The sequence below is a fragment of the Borostomias antarcticus genome (assembly GCF_949987555.1).
Source record: "Borostomias antarcticus genome assembly, chromosome: 8".
NCBI lineage: Eukaryota > Metazoa > Chordata > Actinopteri > Stomiiformes > Stomiidae > Borostomias > Borostomias antarcticus.
This window is the reverse complement of record NC_140241.1, coordinates 21,085,371-21,102,374: the sequence shown is the minus strand read 5'-3', so window position 1 is coordinate 21,102,374 and position 17,004 is coordinate 21,085,371. Positions and strand designations below refer to the sequence as shown.

At 42.6% G+C, this 17,004-nt stretch overlaps 1 protein-coding gene across 2 annotated transcripts; it reads left to right on the top strand.

The window, feature by feature from the left end:
* The first annotated feature begins 4,669 nt into the window (after window positions 1–4,669).
* nars1 (asparaginyl-tRNA synthetase 1) lies at window positions 4,670–15,072 on the top strand. 2 transcript variants are annotated; one of them, XM_084441722.1, is made up of 15 exons: window positions 4,670–4,789; window positions 5,304–5,386; window positions 5,571–5,636; window positions 5,727–5,819; window positions 7,774–7,863; window positions 7,964–8,042; window positions 8,123–8,193; window positions 8,315–8,401; window positions 8,530–8,751; window positions 10,105–10,304; window positions 11,945–12,080; window positions 13,202–13,315; window positions 13,657–13,788; window positions 14,379–14,510; window positions 14,640–15,072. In XM_084441722.1, the coding sequence occupies exons 1-15, from the start codon at window positions 4,768–4,770 to the stop codon at window positions 14,769–14,771; spliced, it is 1,659 nt and encodes a 552-aa protein (XP_084297848.1). In that variant the 5' UTR covers window positions 4,670–4,767; the 3' UTR covers window positions 14,772–15,072. The 2 variants fall into 2 exon arrangements, with proteins under 2 accessions (XP_084297848.1, XP_084297847.1); XM_084441721.1 differs by having other exon boundaries at window positions 4,682–4,810.
* Window positions 15,073–17,004: the final 1,932 nt, after the last annotated feature.

Genomic DNA, 17,004 nt, shown 5'->3' with positions numbered 1-17,004 from the left:
GACACTGAGCATCCTCTCATTCACTTCAATGGAAAGGCATGTTGGCTTCAGACAGCTCTCTCTCAAAAAGTATAAAGGTCACAGCCTAGATTTTGACACCGTATGAATCCTGAGAAAATGCTGAACATTTTAGGCTATTATATGTCCGTGTAGCTTAAAAACTGTAGGCATTGCGACAAGTTAGAAAAAGAGTAAAAATGCAAAATTAGCAGCTCAAAAGCTAGAGTGTGTTGCCATACGTTTCAATGAGGAGCGCAGTTGCCGAACAAATCGTCATACAGCGAAAACTATAAGTCATACGGCTTAGATACTTACATTGTACGAATCAGCACAGTTCTGTGAACATTTTGATGTATAATATGTGTGTGAGCTTTCAAAACTGTAGGAGTGCCAGCAGTTTACAAAATGTGTGAATATTTTCAAAGCAACTGCTGCCACCACTCTAAAAACATAACATTTCTGAACATTCCAAAAGCATTTCAAGCAGTTTCAATAGGACAAAAAAATGTTTTAAAAGTTAAATTTCTTAAAAACTATAAAAAATATCAAAAATCTGAATGGATCCGTTCAAGAGCTGAACGTCATGAACATTTTAAAGTTTGAATGAAGTTTCTAGCACAAAGTATGAAGAACTAGTTAAGGTTCAAAAAAGCGGGGAGAATAATAATAAAGAAAGAAAGAAAGAAAGAAATAGTGGGAATATCACAAGTTGGGCTAGCTTCTGCAAGCTAGCCCACCTAATAAAGAAAGAAAGAAATAGTGGGAATATCACAAGTTGGGCTAGCTTCTGCAAGCTAGCCCACCTAATTAGCTTCTCGAAGAACGCCAACCGTTGGCAGTTGAATTAGCCGGCTATCTAGACCTGTGCTAGATTTCCCCAATTAAAGTATAGATAGATGAAAATATACTGTTCCCTGTAGGCATGAAGATATCCAAAATACTAACAGTTTTGGTACTTCTGACAAATCTGTTGGTGAACTTGAGTGCAGCAAAGACTGGTAAGGTCGAGGAAAAACGGGTTTCTGTTAGCTAGCCTATCATTCTAGCCAACAAGTTAATTTCAGCAGATCCGCAAAAGACCCTGACAAAGCATTAGCTATCTATCTAGCTAACGTTAGCTGATAACTGAACATTAACATTAGTAACTTGCCAAATGCTAAATTTATTTACTAACAAAATGTGTTAAGATGACACAAATATATCACCAGGCGACTAATCTCATACAAGCACTGAGAAGTGAACGATTGGATGTGTCAGAACTAAACAAAAACAAAACTGAAGTAATTGCCTTGCCTTACCTTTTCAGCAGAACCAAAGGTGGAAGAAGTCAAGAACGGGGTTCGAAACCCAGAGATGTTAAAATTTCCTGCTTTCCTGAAACCCAATCCTAAAGAGAAAGCAACTGGCAATGTAAGTTCAAGTTGTCTTGTCAGATCTTACAAGGTGTGTTGGCTATACAGTAGATAGCTACATTATCCTCTAAAGGGAGTTGCATTGATGTCGAGACCACTGTATGGGAAATACTTTCAATATGAATGGACTGATTGAGGAACATATTTGCTTATCTGTTTCATTATTTTAATGTACATCTCCATTTTAGACCAAATGATCTGTTACTTAAAAGTAGAATTGTCCACCAGATTCTGTTTATTTGTGAACAACACCAGAAAGCATTAGCAGAGGTTAAGATGGGGAAACTGTTTTAAAATGATGCATTTGATCACCAAACTCTAACATTAAGTTCATTAGGTTGGTAGGGAGTAGGCTACTTTATTGATCCCAGATGGGAAATTATAGTGTTACAGCACCATATATATATATATATAGTATATAAGAAGTGCAATCAAGACGAGGTACACATTTTAGTACACATTCACAGATACAAAATACAAAAGAATACAAATATACAAAAGTATACCACTGATAGTGTTTCTTTTGAAAATTTTCCCGATCTTTTCAGTATTATGATCAGATGCCTCTGAGATATTCCATGCTTTTTGAAAGAACTATATCGAGACCGCCCTGTTCTGTATTGTGGTGCTGTACGGAATTCTTCACCTGCCTATCTGGGTTACTGTAAGTAGTTTAAGATATTTATATATTTAATCTCTAATGCACTTTGATACAGGTAATGTGTTCAATTTGCTTTGAACTTCACTCCTTCAGGTGGTCTTATTTTTTCCCAAATAATACTGATTTATTTCCATACCCTTGAATATTGTTACAGTTATATGAGAAACTGACAGGTGCGGCTGAAAAACAGACCCAGACTACAGGACCAAAAATGAATGAGGACCTTGAGATGATCGACCCCAGCGCCACGGATGAGTTTACCTCGCAGTGACCCTTGACGTGTATTCGTCCAGAGGAATTCTGATCTAAGCAGTTTGAAACTGTATCTTATCACAGAACAGATGTTTGCAATGGTATATAACTTTTTAAATGATTGACATGGTTTTACTAATTAATTAATGGATTAAACACAACATTTAAGAATTAGATTATACATTTCAATCTGGTTTCTTTAGGGTAACAGAAAGCCCCCCACACAGGCTGTAGGCCTTTTCACAGAGAAATAATACAGAATGTGAATGGTCTTAAACTCTTCATGTTTGACCCATTTGGGAATACTCAGGTTGTTTTTTATTATCTAGTTTAAGGAGAAAGCATATTTGCATACTGTAGATCAACATCAGCAATGTGAACGGACAAGCCAGGCTTAAACCTGAAGTTATTGCGCCAACCATGTAGTCTAATTCTGCTTCATAGTAAGTTAGCCTACAGGGCCCAGCTCCGATAGTCTCTGAGAAGCTCTTACGACTCCCTGACATCACTACTCGCTCGTGGCTCTGGGTTATATCCAAGAACATCACAACTCTGTCCCTCAGAGAGATGCCCCCAGGCCAGAGTTTCATCTCTGAACCCAAAGAAGGTTCCAGAAGAAACCCTGCATATGCCCAGGGTGCAAACATGACACTTTCTATGAAGGTTATGTTTATAAAGCATCATAAGCACATTCATAACACATTAGAATGCACTTAAGGCTTTATAAAACTCCTTATACATGTTTATACTGTAGTCATGCATGACATATTATAATACGGTTTAAAGGACAATGCTCGTTTTTGACAACCTGGACCTTATTTACGACATATTATAAGACGTTTGACTCACCGAGATAACTTTGGTGTAGTTCGGAGGCATGTAGAAGAAATTTAAAATCCAGCGTGAGCCACAGTATATCTATGTAATGGCGGTGGTCGGGGCACTTAGAATGCAGTTTCTAAAAATCTATTTTCTGCCGCGAAACGGTTGTTTTCATCAATCTGTCTTTATGAATCGCTAGTTGTCCACCTCGTTCCTGACTGGTGGTCAGGATCACTACAATGCTAATACAATTATGATGTCTTATGAGCAGTATTTGTTGGCTGTAAGTAAAGTGTAAGACAAAAACATTCATAATTGTGTTACAGTATGATTGCTAATAACCTTATACAGTGCTGTCACTTTACTTACAACTCACAAAGTCATGCTGTAGTGTATTATTGATGTTATTGTTTATAAGACATTATTCCATTTCAGAAACTTAGAATCTGTTATGATAGGCCTATGTTAGAGCAGTTCTCTATGTGTCTTTAGAACTGGCAAAAGTTTGGTAGTTATAATGTGCTGTGTAGCATGGATGTATAGGCCTACATTATATCTACAACTTATAACCATGCATGACAATACGCATTTATAAAGAGTTTTGTAAAACCTTAGGCTATACGTGCATTATAATGGGTTATGAATGTACTATGATGGATTATAAACATGACCTTCATAGAAAGTGTTACCATGACATGACACACTGAAACATTTTTACTGCACCTAGGCTATAATGCGAATTTATTTAATTGAAGCCCAGAAACATAAGTTGTTGTTTTTTTAAAACCCAATATGAATGGAGGGGGGGTGGCGCCTACTTAGCGCTAAGGGGGCTCTATTCACCCCGGAATCGTTGGATGGGGAAATGGTTGGAGGCAGTTGCCGATTTTCTAGTTGGGCCAAAGGGTTTGGCTTCGCCCTTCCCGTCTTTCCTGTGTGTTGCCAGTTTATTAAATGCCTAACGGGGAGAATCAGCCAAATTGTGCACTTATCCTCTCTTCCTCCTTGGTCTCACGCTAATACATCCATGGTCTCACGGCACTACAAGCTTATCTTTACATCACATTGGTTTAATTTGCTTTTAGCTCAGCTAATTGCATGTATCATTACTTTCATCCCTTTGGTTAGTTCATGTTGTAGGCTACATACTGTTCCGGTGTTTGTTTATACTTTTTACAGCTTGTTTCTACCCCAAAGAATCACCGAGATGCATAATTTGAAGCTAGAAGGGGTACAGCTACGGCCGGTGTAGAAGGACGGCAAAGGCTAGTTCCCATAAGCGCAGAGGCCATTTAGGGTTAAATTAAGGTTAGGGTTCAGGTTAGGTTTATGGTTAAGGGTAGGTTTAGTTGTAGGGTTGGGTTAAGGTTAGGGGTAGGTTTAGGGTTGGGGTTAGGGTTTGGCCTGTCTGTGAATATATGGGAACTAGCCTCCTACACAGGACGTAGCTGTACTCTTGGCTGTATGATGAGAGCTGACGAGCCGGAAGTCGCTTAGTCGCATGTCCACAACCTAGCCGAGCCAGAGCCAGAGCAAGGAAACCGGCTGAAAATACCCAGCAATATACCACAGTTGGTAGTCGGTATACATTTTTACCAAGTTGCTATTCTTTTAGCGGCCATGGCGGAGGAAGTTACGAAAGGTGCGGATCAACTCACCGTATGTAAGTCGATAATGTATGCTAGGGTAACGTTAACTAGCGTCAAAATCAAGAACCCAACGTTAGCTAGCAAGCTACACTAGCACTAGTGCTAGCTAAATGTTGAAATCATGTGCGCTGTGTTGCATCAGATGACTGAGACCTAGATACAGAATAAGGAGCATGCTAGCGAACCAAAATACTAAGTTAGTAGCCTGGCAGCAAGGTGTGCGTTATGTCAAGGAAATGGATAGCAAGATGAAATATCATTGCCAATGTGGGCATGTTTTGTTTTTTGACCGTGTCTAGAAAGTGCACATCTCCCAGATATGTCATTCAGCTGGCTAGCTAGATAGCAATAGCATAATTGCTGCAAGCTAGCTAACTAGCACTGACCAGACACACCACACTGCCCCCACAGTTCACATGGCCCGCTGTTACAGCCCTAGGAATAGCCTTGTATTCAGTAGCTTGGTAGTTTTTAACAAACCTGAAAAGATTCAAACCTTATTTTCAGCTGAGCTGTATGTGTCTGACAAACAAGGAAGTGATCAGGATGGTGATGGATCGGAACAAAAGCCTTTTAAAACTCCTTTGAAGGTAAGACTAATGGATCATCTTATCTGACCTGAACTTGGGCTGATGAAATACATTGTAGTCATGATGCATTTTATGCTCTTATAGTCCAAATTTCTCAAACGCTGGTATTCACCAAGAATGCTAAAAATCTAATTGCTGTTTTGGTGCTTGATTGAAATTGAATTATCTCCGACTCATATCGCAGGCGTTGTCATTTGCTGGAAAGGAGCCGTTCCCAACCATATATGTTGACTCTCAGAAGGAGGGAGAGGTAGGATACGAGCATGAACCTCTGTTACAGAAATCTGCCCAATTCTATCAAAACAATCTCTTATTTGCTGTTGCGTTTTCTTATTTCTAGCGCTGGGCGGTGATCTCAAAGACTCAGATGAAAAATGTAAAGAAGTTATGGAACAGGGAGCAAATGAAGAATGATGCAAAGGACAAAAAGGAGGTATGTGGAAGTTTATTGTTGTTTATTGTTTATTATGGATCCCCATTAGTCGACGCACAAGACGACAGACTAGTATTCCTGGGGTCCAAATATATCAATACAAAACAATCATAGTTAAACACATTACAACAGGTTACAACAACTACAAAAACAGACAGATAACCACAGATTACAATCAGATGTACAAAACTACATTTTTTTTTTATTTATTATTAGACCTTTATTTAACCAGGTAAGCTTATTGAGATAAAGAATCTCTTTTTCAAAAGCGACCTGGCCAAGAGGCAGCAAATTATAATACAAAAGGTTACAATACAAATAGCATACATACAATAAATAAAATAAGCTGAAGTTAGAAGTATAACAACTGATTTAAAAGCAGTAACAAACCCCAATGCCTTCAAGTTCCTTATCCTTGAGAATGTCAACAAAGCTGTCAAACAGGATCAGTTCAGGCAATTTTAAGTCAGCTTGCAAGGAATTCCATGCAGAGGGAGCAGCATAGCGAAATGCCTTTTTCCCCAGTTCTGTGAACACTCGAGGGACAGTCAGTGTAAAGAAGTCAGATGATCGTAAGATGTTATGTCCTTGATTCCTAATTAGGTAGTTTCCTAGATAGGACGGGACAACACCAAGGAGAGCTTTATAAATAAAAGTTAACCAATGAGTGTATCTCCCATCAATCAAAGATGAGCATTCTGCTTTTTTATACAAAGTTCAATGATGTGTCAGATCTTTTACAACCAGTGACAAACCGCAAAGCACAGTGATAGACATGCCCACACAACCAACCATTCCCCAGCACCCCCCACCCACACACACACAACCAAGCACTAAATGGCCACTATAGTAGCACAGTTCAAGATCTCAGTCAGTGAGTGGAGGTCTGCAGGGGGATTGGAGTCGATTCATAAATCTGATAACTTGAGACTTGACTTCACAGCACAAAAAGACTGATTTGATGTTCAGACACATATAGATGTTCCCTTTCACTGAGGGACTAACGACACGCCACCAATGAGAATGTGGGGAGCTGATTCAGATTTGATTTCAATGCATGGCGTCATCTAGACCAGGCATTCCCAAACTGGAGGGCCCCAAAGAAAATTAGGAGAGGCGTGGAGGGATGGTTACAAAAGGAAAAAAAAGGAAAACATTTTTTATTTTAGAATTTTCTATGGTTTTTATGAATGAAACGTGATTTTAAAGGTCAGAAAATCGAAATAAATAATGGGAGAGATGTATCCAAAATTTGTGGATAGTGCAGAGAGAGCCTCCCCCCCACAGGCATGAATGTATTGTGCGAAAACGTCATAACGTTAACTAGCAACAGCTGCCACCGAGCTAACTTAGCTGTGTAATGTTATGGGCTAGCTAACGCTGCCTGGCAAAATGGACAGATTTGGGGAGTTGGGGGGGCTCGGGTGTGTCACTGTTTTCAGAGGGGAGTCTGACATTGATGGAGTTTGGGAACCCATGATCTAGACCAATCAGTGTCGTTAATTTGACTGCCTACACAGGGAATGGCTACCCCTCAACCAATGGCTGCCTGTGCCCATGTATACATCCTTATCCCTGGGAGACTCACATCAGCTTCACTGCAACAAAAAAGCCTAGCAGAACAGGGCAGGTCACCTACACTCACGTCCTCCAAGTGGAAAATTGCATATGCAACCACAATCTGATTTGTTATGCATTATTTTTTGTTATGCCATATATTTGCGTTATAACTCACCGTTCGTCATCAGGAATCAGACTAGTGTATTATGTTTATTGTGCATTTTAACAGTAACGCTGCCTTATAAACTAAAGTTTGTAATTAATGAGTAAAAAAAAAAGTTTTTGATGATGACCAATGCTCTCAACCTCAAAACACCGCTGACGAAAAGAGGACATGTATTAGAAACTTGAGACTGACGTCAGAGTGCTTAATTATGTCCCTTGTAAATTGCAGGCAGAAGACGGTGAGAGGAGAGAGAAGAACCTGGAGGACGCAAAGAAGGTGACCATCGAGAACGACCCCAGCCTCCCAGAGCCCCAAACGGTGAGCTTCTGCTTAGGTTTTTTTGTTCATGGTGATCTGTTCTTTTCATTGTTAGTTTGCTTTTGTTAATCATAATACTGTTTCTCTTTTTGCCCTCCAGGCTAAGATCCATCACCTTGAGTCACTGAGGGAGCAGAGGGTGAAAGTATTTGGCTGGGTACACAGACTGAGAAGGCAAGGTGGGAACTGTACATGTTTATACCACGTCCTTGTGCATCCAGATAGGCTGCATGGCTTATTGTGTGTTTTCTTTCATTAGGAAAGAACCTCCTTTTCATTGTCCTGAGAGACGGAACTGGGTTCCTGCAGTGTGTTCTAACGGACAAATTGGTAGGGACTTGTAGTTTTCTACTCTAACCCTTCTGTGCCTCTATTTACAATGCGACTACATTGGTCCTTATCTCATTCCCATTCATCCGTACCAACCCTTCTGTGCTCATCATCTCCATAGTGTCAGTGCTACAATGCCGTGGTGCTGTCTACAGAGAGCACTGTAGCTCTGTATGGGACTGTGAAGCCAGTGCCGGAGGGAAAACAGGTAAACACGCCCTCTGAAATGTGGCTTTATTGTTGTGTCCGTCCTTCCATTTAGTTTTATTGACTTTGACACGATGCTATAATCACAGCATGTTGTCTCTCTCGCGTCCTCCTCCACTTCCTGTATAGGCCCCCGGTGGTCACGAGTTGCACTGCGACTTCTGGGAGCTGGTGGGGCTGGCGCCGGCCGGAGGGGCCGACAACCTGCTGAACGAGGAGTCCGACGTGGACGTCCAGCTCAACAACAGGCACATGCTGATCCGCGGGGAGAACGTGTCCAAAATCCTCCGGGTTCGCTCCACGGTCACGCAGTGCTTCCGGGATCACTTCTTCAGCCGGGGATACTGTGAGGTGAGGGAACAAGTGGTCTCAACGCCTAAGGGTACATTAATAAGCATTAGTTAATGCATTATTAAGCATTAAGTAACAGTTAACTGTTACTTAGGAAACATTTACTAATGTTATTTATGTTAACTAAGGTTAACTCACCTAACCCTAACCTTAACTAAGGTATTAATTAACATTAGTAACCTAACCCTAAATAAGCATTATTCATGCAAAAATCTGGTGCTCAAATCGTGGCAATTCATTGGTTTCGCAGGAATCCCTGTGACACCAATCAGTAACGACTTTCGTGATCCCACCCATAGATATGCCCCGCCCATCTAACCTGGGATAGCGTCTCATTTGCTGGTACAACCTGTCGCTCTCTCAATTTTGAACTGTCAATACGCCCTCAGAACACCAGCTTGGGTGGCGAAGTGGCACAGACTCTATTATGTAGTATTTGGAGCGCAGCGATTCAACATAATATTCGAGTCTGGAGAGAGACTAGGGAACAAGCTGTCCCACATTGGAGCTCTTTAAGGCTGTGTCCACCGGCGAGCTGTATGTAGCCGAACAGCGTCAAGCTTACAGCTTCTTTGAACGCACTAGAGCTGGAGTTTAGAGCTGGCTAGGCTACCAATGTTTTACACCTACGCTGGCAACGAGTGTCGTGTTTTTGCAGACTGCAGATTAACTAGCCAAGTTAAGATAGCTGGCGAATGTTAGCTAGTGCTAATGTTCGCTGTCTCTGCAGTTTTGCCAACACCCAACTGTTGTCATCGTCAGAACAGCCTTTTACAGCCTGCGCTCTAGCCCAAAACTTTCAACTCTCAACTTTTTTCAACTGAAAGAAAAAAGAGCCTATATGCGCTATAGTGATAAAAAAGAAAGTGCTTGGAACACAGCTCTCGTCTCTAGAGCACCCTACCCATTACCCATTATAAACAACAAGAAAACAGCGCCAGGTCTAAAATACAGCTCCCCCGGTGGACACACACCCTAAAGCATGAAAACACCTCATCACCCTAAAGCATGAAAACTCCTCATCCCATGTGTGACGCCTGTCTGGGTTGACATCACTCTGAGCCTAGAGTACTTGAGTTTTTTGCACATAGATCTCAGCACTTTATATATTCTTTTTTAATGCATTCCATGACCGGCGGGATGCAATGGACATTTTAGATTGACATTTTAGATTTTTTAGATTCTTAGATTCTTTTATTGTATTCTACTGTACTTTCATATAGTGTTGAACATGCCGTTTTTTTATTGTGCTGGGTGCCTCATGTTTTTATGTGCTGCAGCAAGGGAATTTGGGTATTATTAAAGTCGTCTATCTATTTGTCTTAATTAAGCCAATGTACATGTCCCCCCCAGATCACCCCTCCCACTCTGGTCCAGACCCAGGTAGAGGGAGGCTCCACCCTCTTCAACCTGAACTACTTTGGTGAGGAGGCGTTCCTCACCCAGTCCTCCCAGCTGTACCTGGAGACCTGCATCCCGGCCCTGGGAGACACTTTCTGCATCGCCCAGTCCTACCGGGCCGAGCAGTCCCGCACGCGCAGGCACCTGTCCGAGTGAGTACGACCCCTGGGCACAGGCTAAGCGTAGGGATGGATATTGATAAGATTTTAGCGATTCCGATTCTATTTTTGATTCTGCTTATCGATCCGATTCCTTATCGATTCTCTTATCGATTCTCATTGGGCAGAAGAGTACAAACAGGTTTATTAACATACATCTTCTTTTATATATACTTTGAACATGCCAATTACAGTGCAGTGTTTTTAGGTGTATTCACCTTGAACTAAAAATAAAACTGACATAAACAAATCAGTATTTATTCTATAGAAAAAGATAAATAAAACATTAATTACTCTGTTGAATTTTAAATCCAATAACAGTCTAACATGTTACTAGTAGAAATTACAATGCTCCTTCCATTTAAAAAGGGTATATGAGCTGAGCTGATAAAAATAAAACTAGCAGCGGCAACTGGCAACAAATACAATCAAGTGAAGTCCAAATGGAACTGAGTAGGTCTGCAACCATCAACTGTATGGAGAATTAACAATTCTACTACTTCTACAAGAAGTAGTCTCTGACCCAGACCGACCACGAGCCTGACTCTGAACGTCATCATCTAAATTACATGGATGGAAATTGAGATTATTCATATAGTGAAAGCTGGTTTACACAATTAAACAAATGGCACTAACACAATAGACAGGGACTCTGGAGTAGTTTACCTTCGACTACACGTTAGCTGCGCTGCTGTCGTCACTCCGGAGCGTATCAAAAACGGGACATTCCTGCAAAGTTATCGCATGCTGTGTGGCCAAATGTTTTTGCATATTTGTAGTATTTCCCCCCTTTGATGATATACGGTTTTTGCAAGCATTGCAAGTGGCCGTGTTGTCATCTTGTCGCGTGAAATGTAACCACACTTTCGAACGTTTATGCCTAGACGACATGTTGCTGGCTTCTTCTACTGCGGTCTAATAAAACAAAACAAGGCATCGTGCGTGCGACGTCATCGCGCATGCGCAGCAACAACAGGAATCGATAGCGGAATCGTTAAGGATTTTGGCTAACGATTCCAAGGAAGCGATTCACTGGGAACCGGTTCTCGATGCGCATCCCTAGCTACGCGTTGGCGTGCTACTCACAGACGTGCAGCATGACGGAGTCGTTTGAGACGTTCATGAAGGCCCCCCAAAAAAGTGAATTCGGTTTCTGTTAATATGGAGACCTGTCGCTGAATAATGTATTTTGTATATTTTCTCAAATGTACTGTTGTGTATATAGGTCAGTAGAACTTTGGAATCATTTGCCCAGAAATATCTTATCTAGTTCATAACAAATCTACTTTCGAAAGGTTAATCAAGAGACATCTTGTTAGTTGTGCATCTGTCTAACTTGCATGTACTCATACTCTGATTTTAATGTTAATTTAGTAGTAATTTAGTTTAGTAATTTATCTTTAAATTAATCTATTAATCTATTTTGTCTTTTCTTAATTATTATATTTTACTTTAATGTGTCTTTTAATTGTATGTTTGTATTATATTGTATTACTTTGTGTTGTATTAACTTTGTGGGACCCCAGGAAGACTAGAGGCTCATTCATGGGTATAATGGGGATCCTTTAATAAAACATAAAACATGTCAGGGATGGTTTCCTGTAGAACAACCGGGTGTGTCTCCCCTCCGGCAGGTACACTCACATAGAGGCGGAGTGTCCCTTCATGACCTTCGAGGACCTCCTGACCCGCCTGGAGGACCTGGTGTGTGACGTGGTGGACCGAGTCCTCAAATCCCCCGCTGCTCCTCTCCTCTACGACGTCAACCCTGTACGTCTCTCCACTCCAGCGTTTTACACCTCACACCTACTGTAGGAGCTTCCGCCCCTCACACCTACCGTAGGAGCTTCCGCACTTCACACCTACCGTAGGAGCTTCCGCCCCTCACACCTACCGTACCTCACACCTACCGTAGGAGCTTCCGCACCTCACACCTACCGTACCTCACACCTACCGTAGGAGCTTCCGCCCCTCACACCTACCGTACCTCACACCTACCGTAGGAGCTTCCGCACCTCACACCTACCGTAGAAATTTCCGCCCCTCACACCTACCGTACCTCACACCTACTGTAGGAGCTTCCGCACCTCACACCTATCGTAGGAGCTTCCACCCCTCACACCTACCGTAGGAGCTTCCACCCCTCACACCTACCGTAGGAGCTTCCGCCCTCCATCTTTATCACTGACACGAGTAGAGGGGCTTTCAAAATAGTCTTTGGTCCCATCCAGCACATATGGAGATCTGAGGGGATTTCACAGGTGCAATCAATAATTTGCCTATTTGCCCTCTGATTGGCTAGTTGATTTTACCGCCACTCTCTTGTCCAATCTGCACTCATTTATCTCAATTGAAGGTTGCTTGTTTTTTTCTCAGTGATCAAGATGAACGTGAGGAGACGTAATGCCAGGTGCAGACAAGAAGATTTTAAGCCTGATTTTAGCTCCGATTCACCCCTCCCGACAATCGGGGGGGCGTTCCCGAATCAAGGCTTGTCGGAACCGATTATCTGCCCAAATAATCCTGTAGTGTAAGGTGTTTACCGACCTAATCTTAACGTTCCCGACTGATCGGAGTCTCCCGATTTTGAATCGTAAATATCCAACATGTTTGATATTTATCCTTGGGACAGCGATGGAATACTGAGTGGAAACCCACAATAGCCAATGAGATCGCATTTCCCTGGAATGAATCAGCACTCTGAAATCGTGTAGTGTGCGGTCCTGCGTCTTGACTGAATCGAGTGTGCGTTCTTAAGATTAAAATATAAAAAAATCGGTTAAGATCATCGTTATGTCTGTGGTCTCCCACGTTTATAAAATCGGTTAAGATTTGAAAATCCTCTAGTCTGCACCCGCCGTAACATTCTCACTTGTCTTCTTCCACCGTAGAACTTCAAGCCCCCCAAGAGGCCTTTTAAGAGGATGAACTACTCGGAGGCCATCGATTGGCTGAAAGAGCATGACATCAAGAAGGATGATGGGACCTACTATGAGTTCGGAGAGGTATATTTGACAATGAAAAAATTATTATTGGGTAATTTATTTTACCTAGGTATCAGTTTAGAGACTGAGGGGATCAGAATTATGTAAATTGAGGTTTATCTGTGTAAACTCTTGCTGTTGTAAAGTTGCATTTATGTGTTTGAAAGGTGCTATACAATTATTATTATTATTATTATTATTGTTGCCACACGCTTCCTTTTCTTTCTCAGCTGAGTGAAGAGATTATGGCGTGTTCTTGTCCATATCAAAGCACATTATGTTTAGCCTCTGTGTATGAAATGCGCAATACAAATAAAGTGTGATTTGATGTCACCCTCCCTCCTGTGGCCGGCGTCTCTCAGGACATCCCCGAGGCCCCCGAGAGGCTGATGACCGACAGCATCAACGAGACCATCCTGCTGTGCCGCTTCCCTGCGGAGATCAAGTCCTTCTACATGCAACGCTGCCCCGAGGACCAGCGCCTCACCGAGTCGGTACGTCCAGCGGGCCACTGCCCGGTCAGCGCAGCTGGCACCGTGGCTTTCCCCAGACTCGCCCGATTGTTTGATGAATCATTATGGTGATGAACGTTTAATTGCCTGTTAATTCTGGGGTTCTCCTGGCTCAGAATGGTTTTTTTGGGGGGAAACCTCTCTTTTATGCCAAGTAGCCTACCAGCATATACAGGCCTGTATTCTTCACTGTAGTTATGACTGAGCTCACTTTTCACAATCGTGGGAAATCTCCCGACATGACACAAAATGGATATGAAGACAAAACGTTTAAGATACTGATAACCTGTCTATTAATGATCTTATTACTATTGGTCCAAACCAATGCAACAATGCAAGAAAGAGTGATGGGCTGCACTTGAGACAAGCTATCAAACACATTAGGAGAGGATTTGAATTGCTATTTTTCTAAATTTTTAGCATTTTGGCACTGGTGATTTTCCTTTGGCTCTGGTTAAAATCCCTACAGGGGGTGCCAAAAATTCCTCTATGCGGGGAAAAACTTTGTAATTGACAAAGTTTCCTTTGCCTGTGAGATAAATGGGCCCCTCTTGTTGATGCTCATCTTCCAGGTGGATGTGCTGATGCCCAACGTTGGAGAGATCGTCGGGGGGTCAATGCGTATCTGGGACGCTCAGGAGCTGTTGGAGGGATACAAGCGGGAAGGCATTGACCCGACCCCCTACTACTGGTACACTGACCAGGTGTGTCTCGGTAATGGGGCGTGAGCACCGAAAAGGCTCAGTGCGCTTATTTCAGTCGTACGGCTTCCTCTCTTACCATGGGACACGGGATTGGTCCCTTACGAGTATGGTTGGTTGTGTGTGTTTCAGAGGAAGTACGGGACCTGTCCTCACGGTGGCTATGGGCTGGGCCTGGAGCGCTTCCTGACGTGGCTGCTGAACAGATACCACATCCGGGACGTGTGTCTCTACCCCCGCTTCATCCAGCGCTGCCGACCCTGAGCCACCCGCCAGCCGCCTCTCCTCACAACATACTGTACCACTAGCACTTCACCGCCAGAGACCAGAAGAAATACATAAACATACTTCAATAAATAAATAAAACCTGGAAAACCAGCTGTCTCTGCTAAAAAAAAAAAAGATGAAAAGTTGAGAGTTAAATGACATGCAACATCTGAGATATTACACCTGACACTTATTCTATCATGTGAACGGTTCACTGCATGGGTGGAATGTAGTCTCACTCCAAAATGTAAAATGCAAGTCTCCCTCAAGTCATTACATTTGCCACTATTTGCAAATTCTTGCTATCTGGAAAGTGTATGTCAGCAAATAAACATATTTATGTCACAATGTCATTAGTGGATAAAGGTTATTCAACAATGTTTGCAAGTTGTCTAATGGAGAAATATCTGGTATAACGGCCCATTTCATTCATTTAACCTCGCGCCACGGGAGAGGAAAGCCTGGTTTCAAAGTTTCACATGCTACATCATAGAGGTTGTGCATTTGGGTTAGATAGGAAGCAAGTATGCGTATATATTTATCTAAGGGCGGCTGTGGCTCAGGAGGTAGAGTGGGTTGTCCCATGATCGTAGGGTCAGCGGGTCGAATCCCGGCTCTTGTCCACATGTCGAAGTGTCCTTGGGCAAGGCACTGAACCCCAAATTGCTCCAATGAGCAGGCTAGCACCTTGCAAGCAGCTGCCGCCATTGGTGTGTGGGTGAATGAGAGGCCATTGTAAAGCGCTTTGGATAAAAGTGTAAGTGCAGTCCATGTACCATACAGAGAATAAAGAGCAGTTGTACTGAGTAATATCACTGAGTTTAATCCAGAGTTCAACAGGCAGTTCAACTGACCGTCCAGTTGAATGGACTGAGGGAAGAAACTCCTACTGAGCCTCTCTGAGTTGGTTTGGAGTATTCAGCACCTTCTCGCTGACCTGAAAAAAGTTGTCCGAGTGGCTCACTGAGCATGGTGGCTCAGTGGTTAGCACTGTCGCCTCACAAGTGCTAACCAAGAAGGTTATGGGTTCAAATCCCGGTCGTTCCAGGTCCTTTCTGTGTGGAGTTTGCATGTTCTCCCTGTGCCTGCGTGGGTTCCCTCCGGGTACTCCGGCTTCCCCCACCATCATAAAGACATGCAACGTATGAATGTGAATGAATGTTGGTGGTGGTCGGAGGAGCTGTTTGGCAGCCACGCTTAAGTCAGTCTGCCCCAGGGCAGCTGTGGCTACAGATGTAGCTTACCACCACCGGTATGACTGTGTCTGAATGAATACTGGACTCTGTAAAGCGCTCTGGGTATCATGAAGGGCGCTATATAAATCCGCTATATAAATCCAACTTGATTGATTAATTCCTGGCCCTGGTTATGCACCACCTTGTGAAGATGTCGTGGAGATGTGGTCTTGCTGGGTGCTACTCCCATACCAGGCCCAGGTGGTGATGTTGATGCTCTCAATAGTGCGTTGTGCAGAAAAAAATCCAGAGTATCTGGGGAGACACTCAGATGAAGCCTATCGATTTTCCATTCACTATGAGATTCAGATCCTGTCTAGAGCCTACTGCAAAACTGGATCCGGTGATATGTGGATACTCAAGAAGACTGAAGACTCATGGTCCGTTAAACCTACAAATACACATGCAAACAAAATGTAAAAAGGCAATAATACCAGTGTTTCCACATAGGTGACAGGTATCGCACACAACTGAGCCTAGATTTGACAGAAGCATAATAATGCGATTGAGAACCATTCAGTCAGCATTTGTACATCAGATTTCTCAACAGAGCTTGGAACGGGTTGACTCCACTATGATAGTGTTTGGCCCAGTCCCAATGTCCCCCCTAGACCCTCAAGCCCTGAACCCTCACAGACTTATTGACTTCACTTGATAAAGTGGTTGAGTACGAGAGGCTGCAAGGGCTTGAAATGGTATTAAACTATCCAAAGTATCCAAATAGTAACTAATGATTAAGTAGTGATGATGTAGTGAAGGACTACATGGTAACTACCCTGTATGATGTCTGACTTTACAACAAGGTACACAAAAGAATAACTAATGATGAGGTAATGAAGGAGTACTTGGTATCATGCACCACTCTAGCGAACCCAAACTTGATTACTTGTTACCTCATCATTACTTAATCATTAGTTACTCTTTTGTGTAGCCTACCCTATTGTTAAGTCAGACATCATACAGAGTACTTACTAGGTCGTCCTTCACTACCTCAT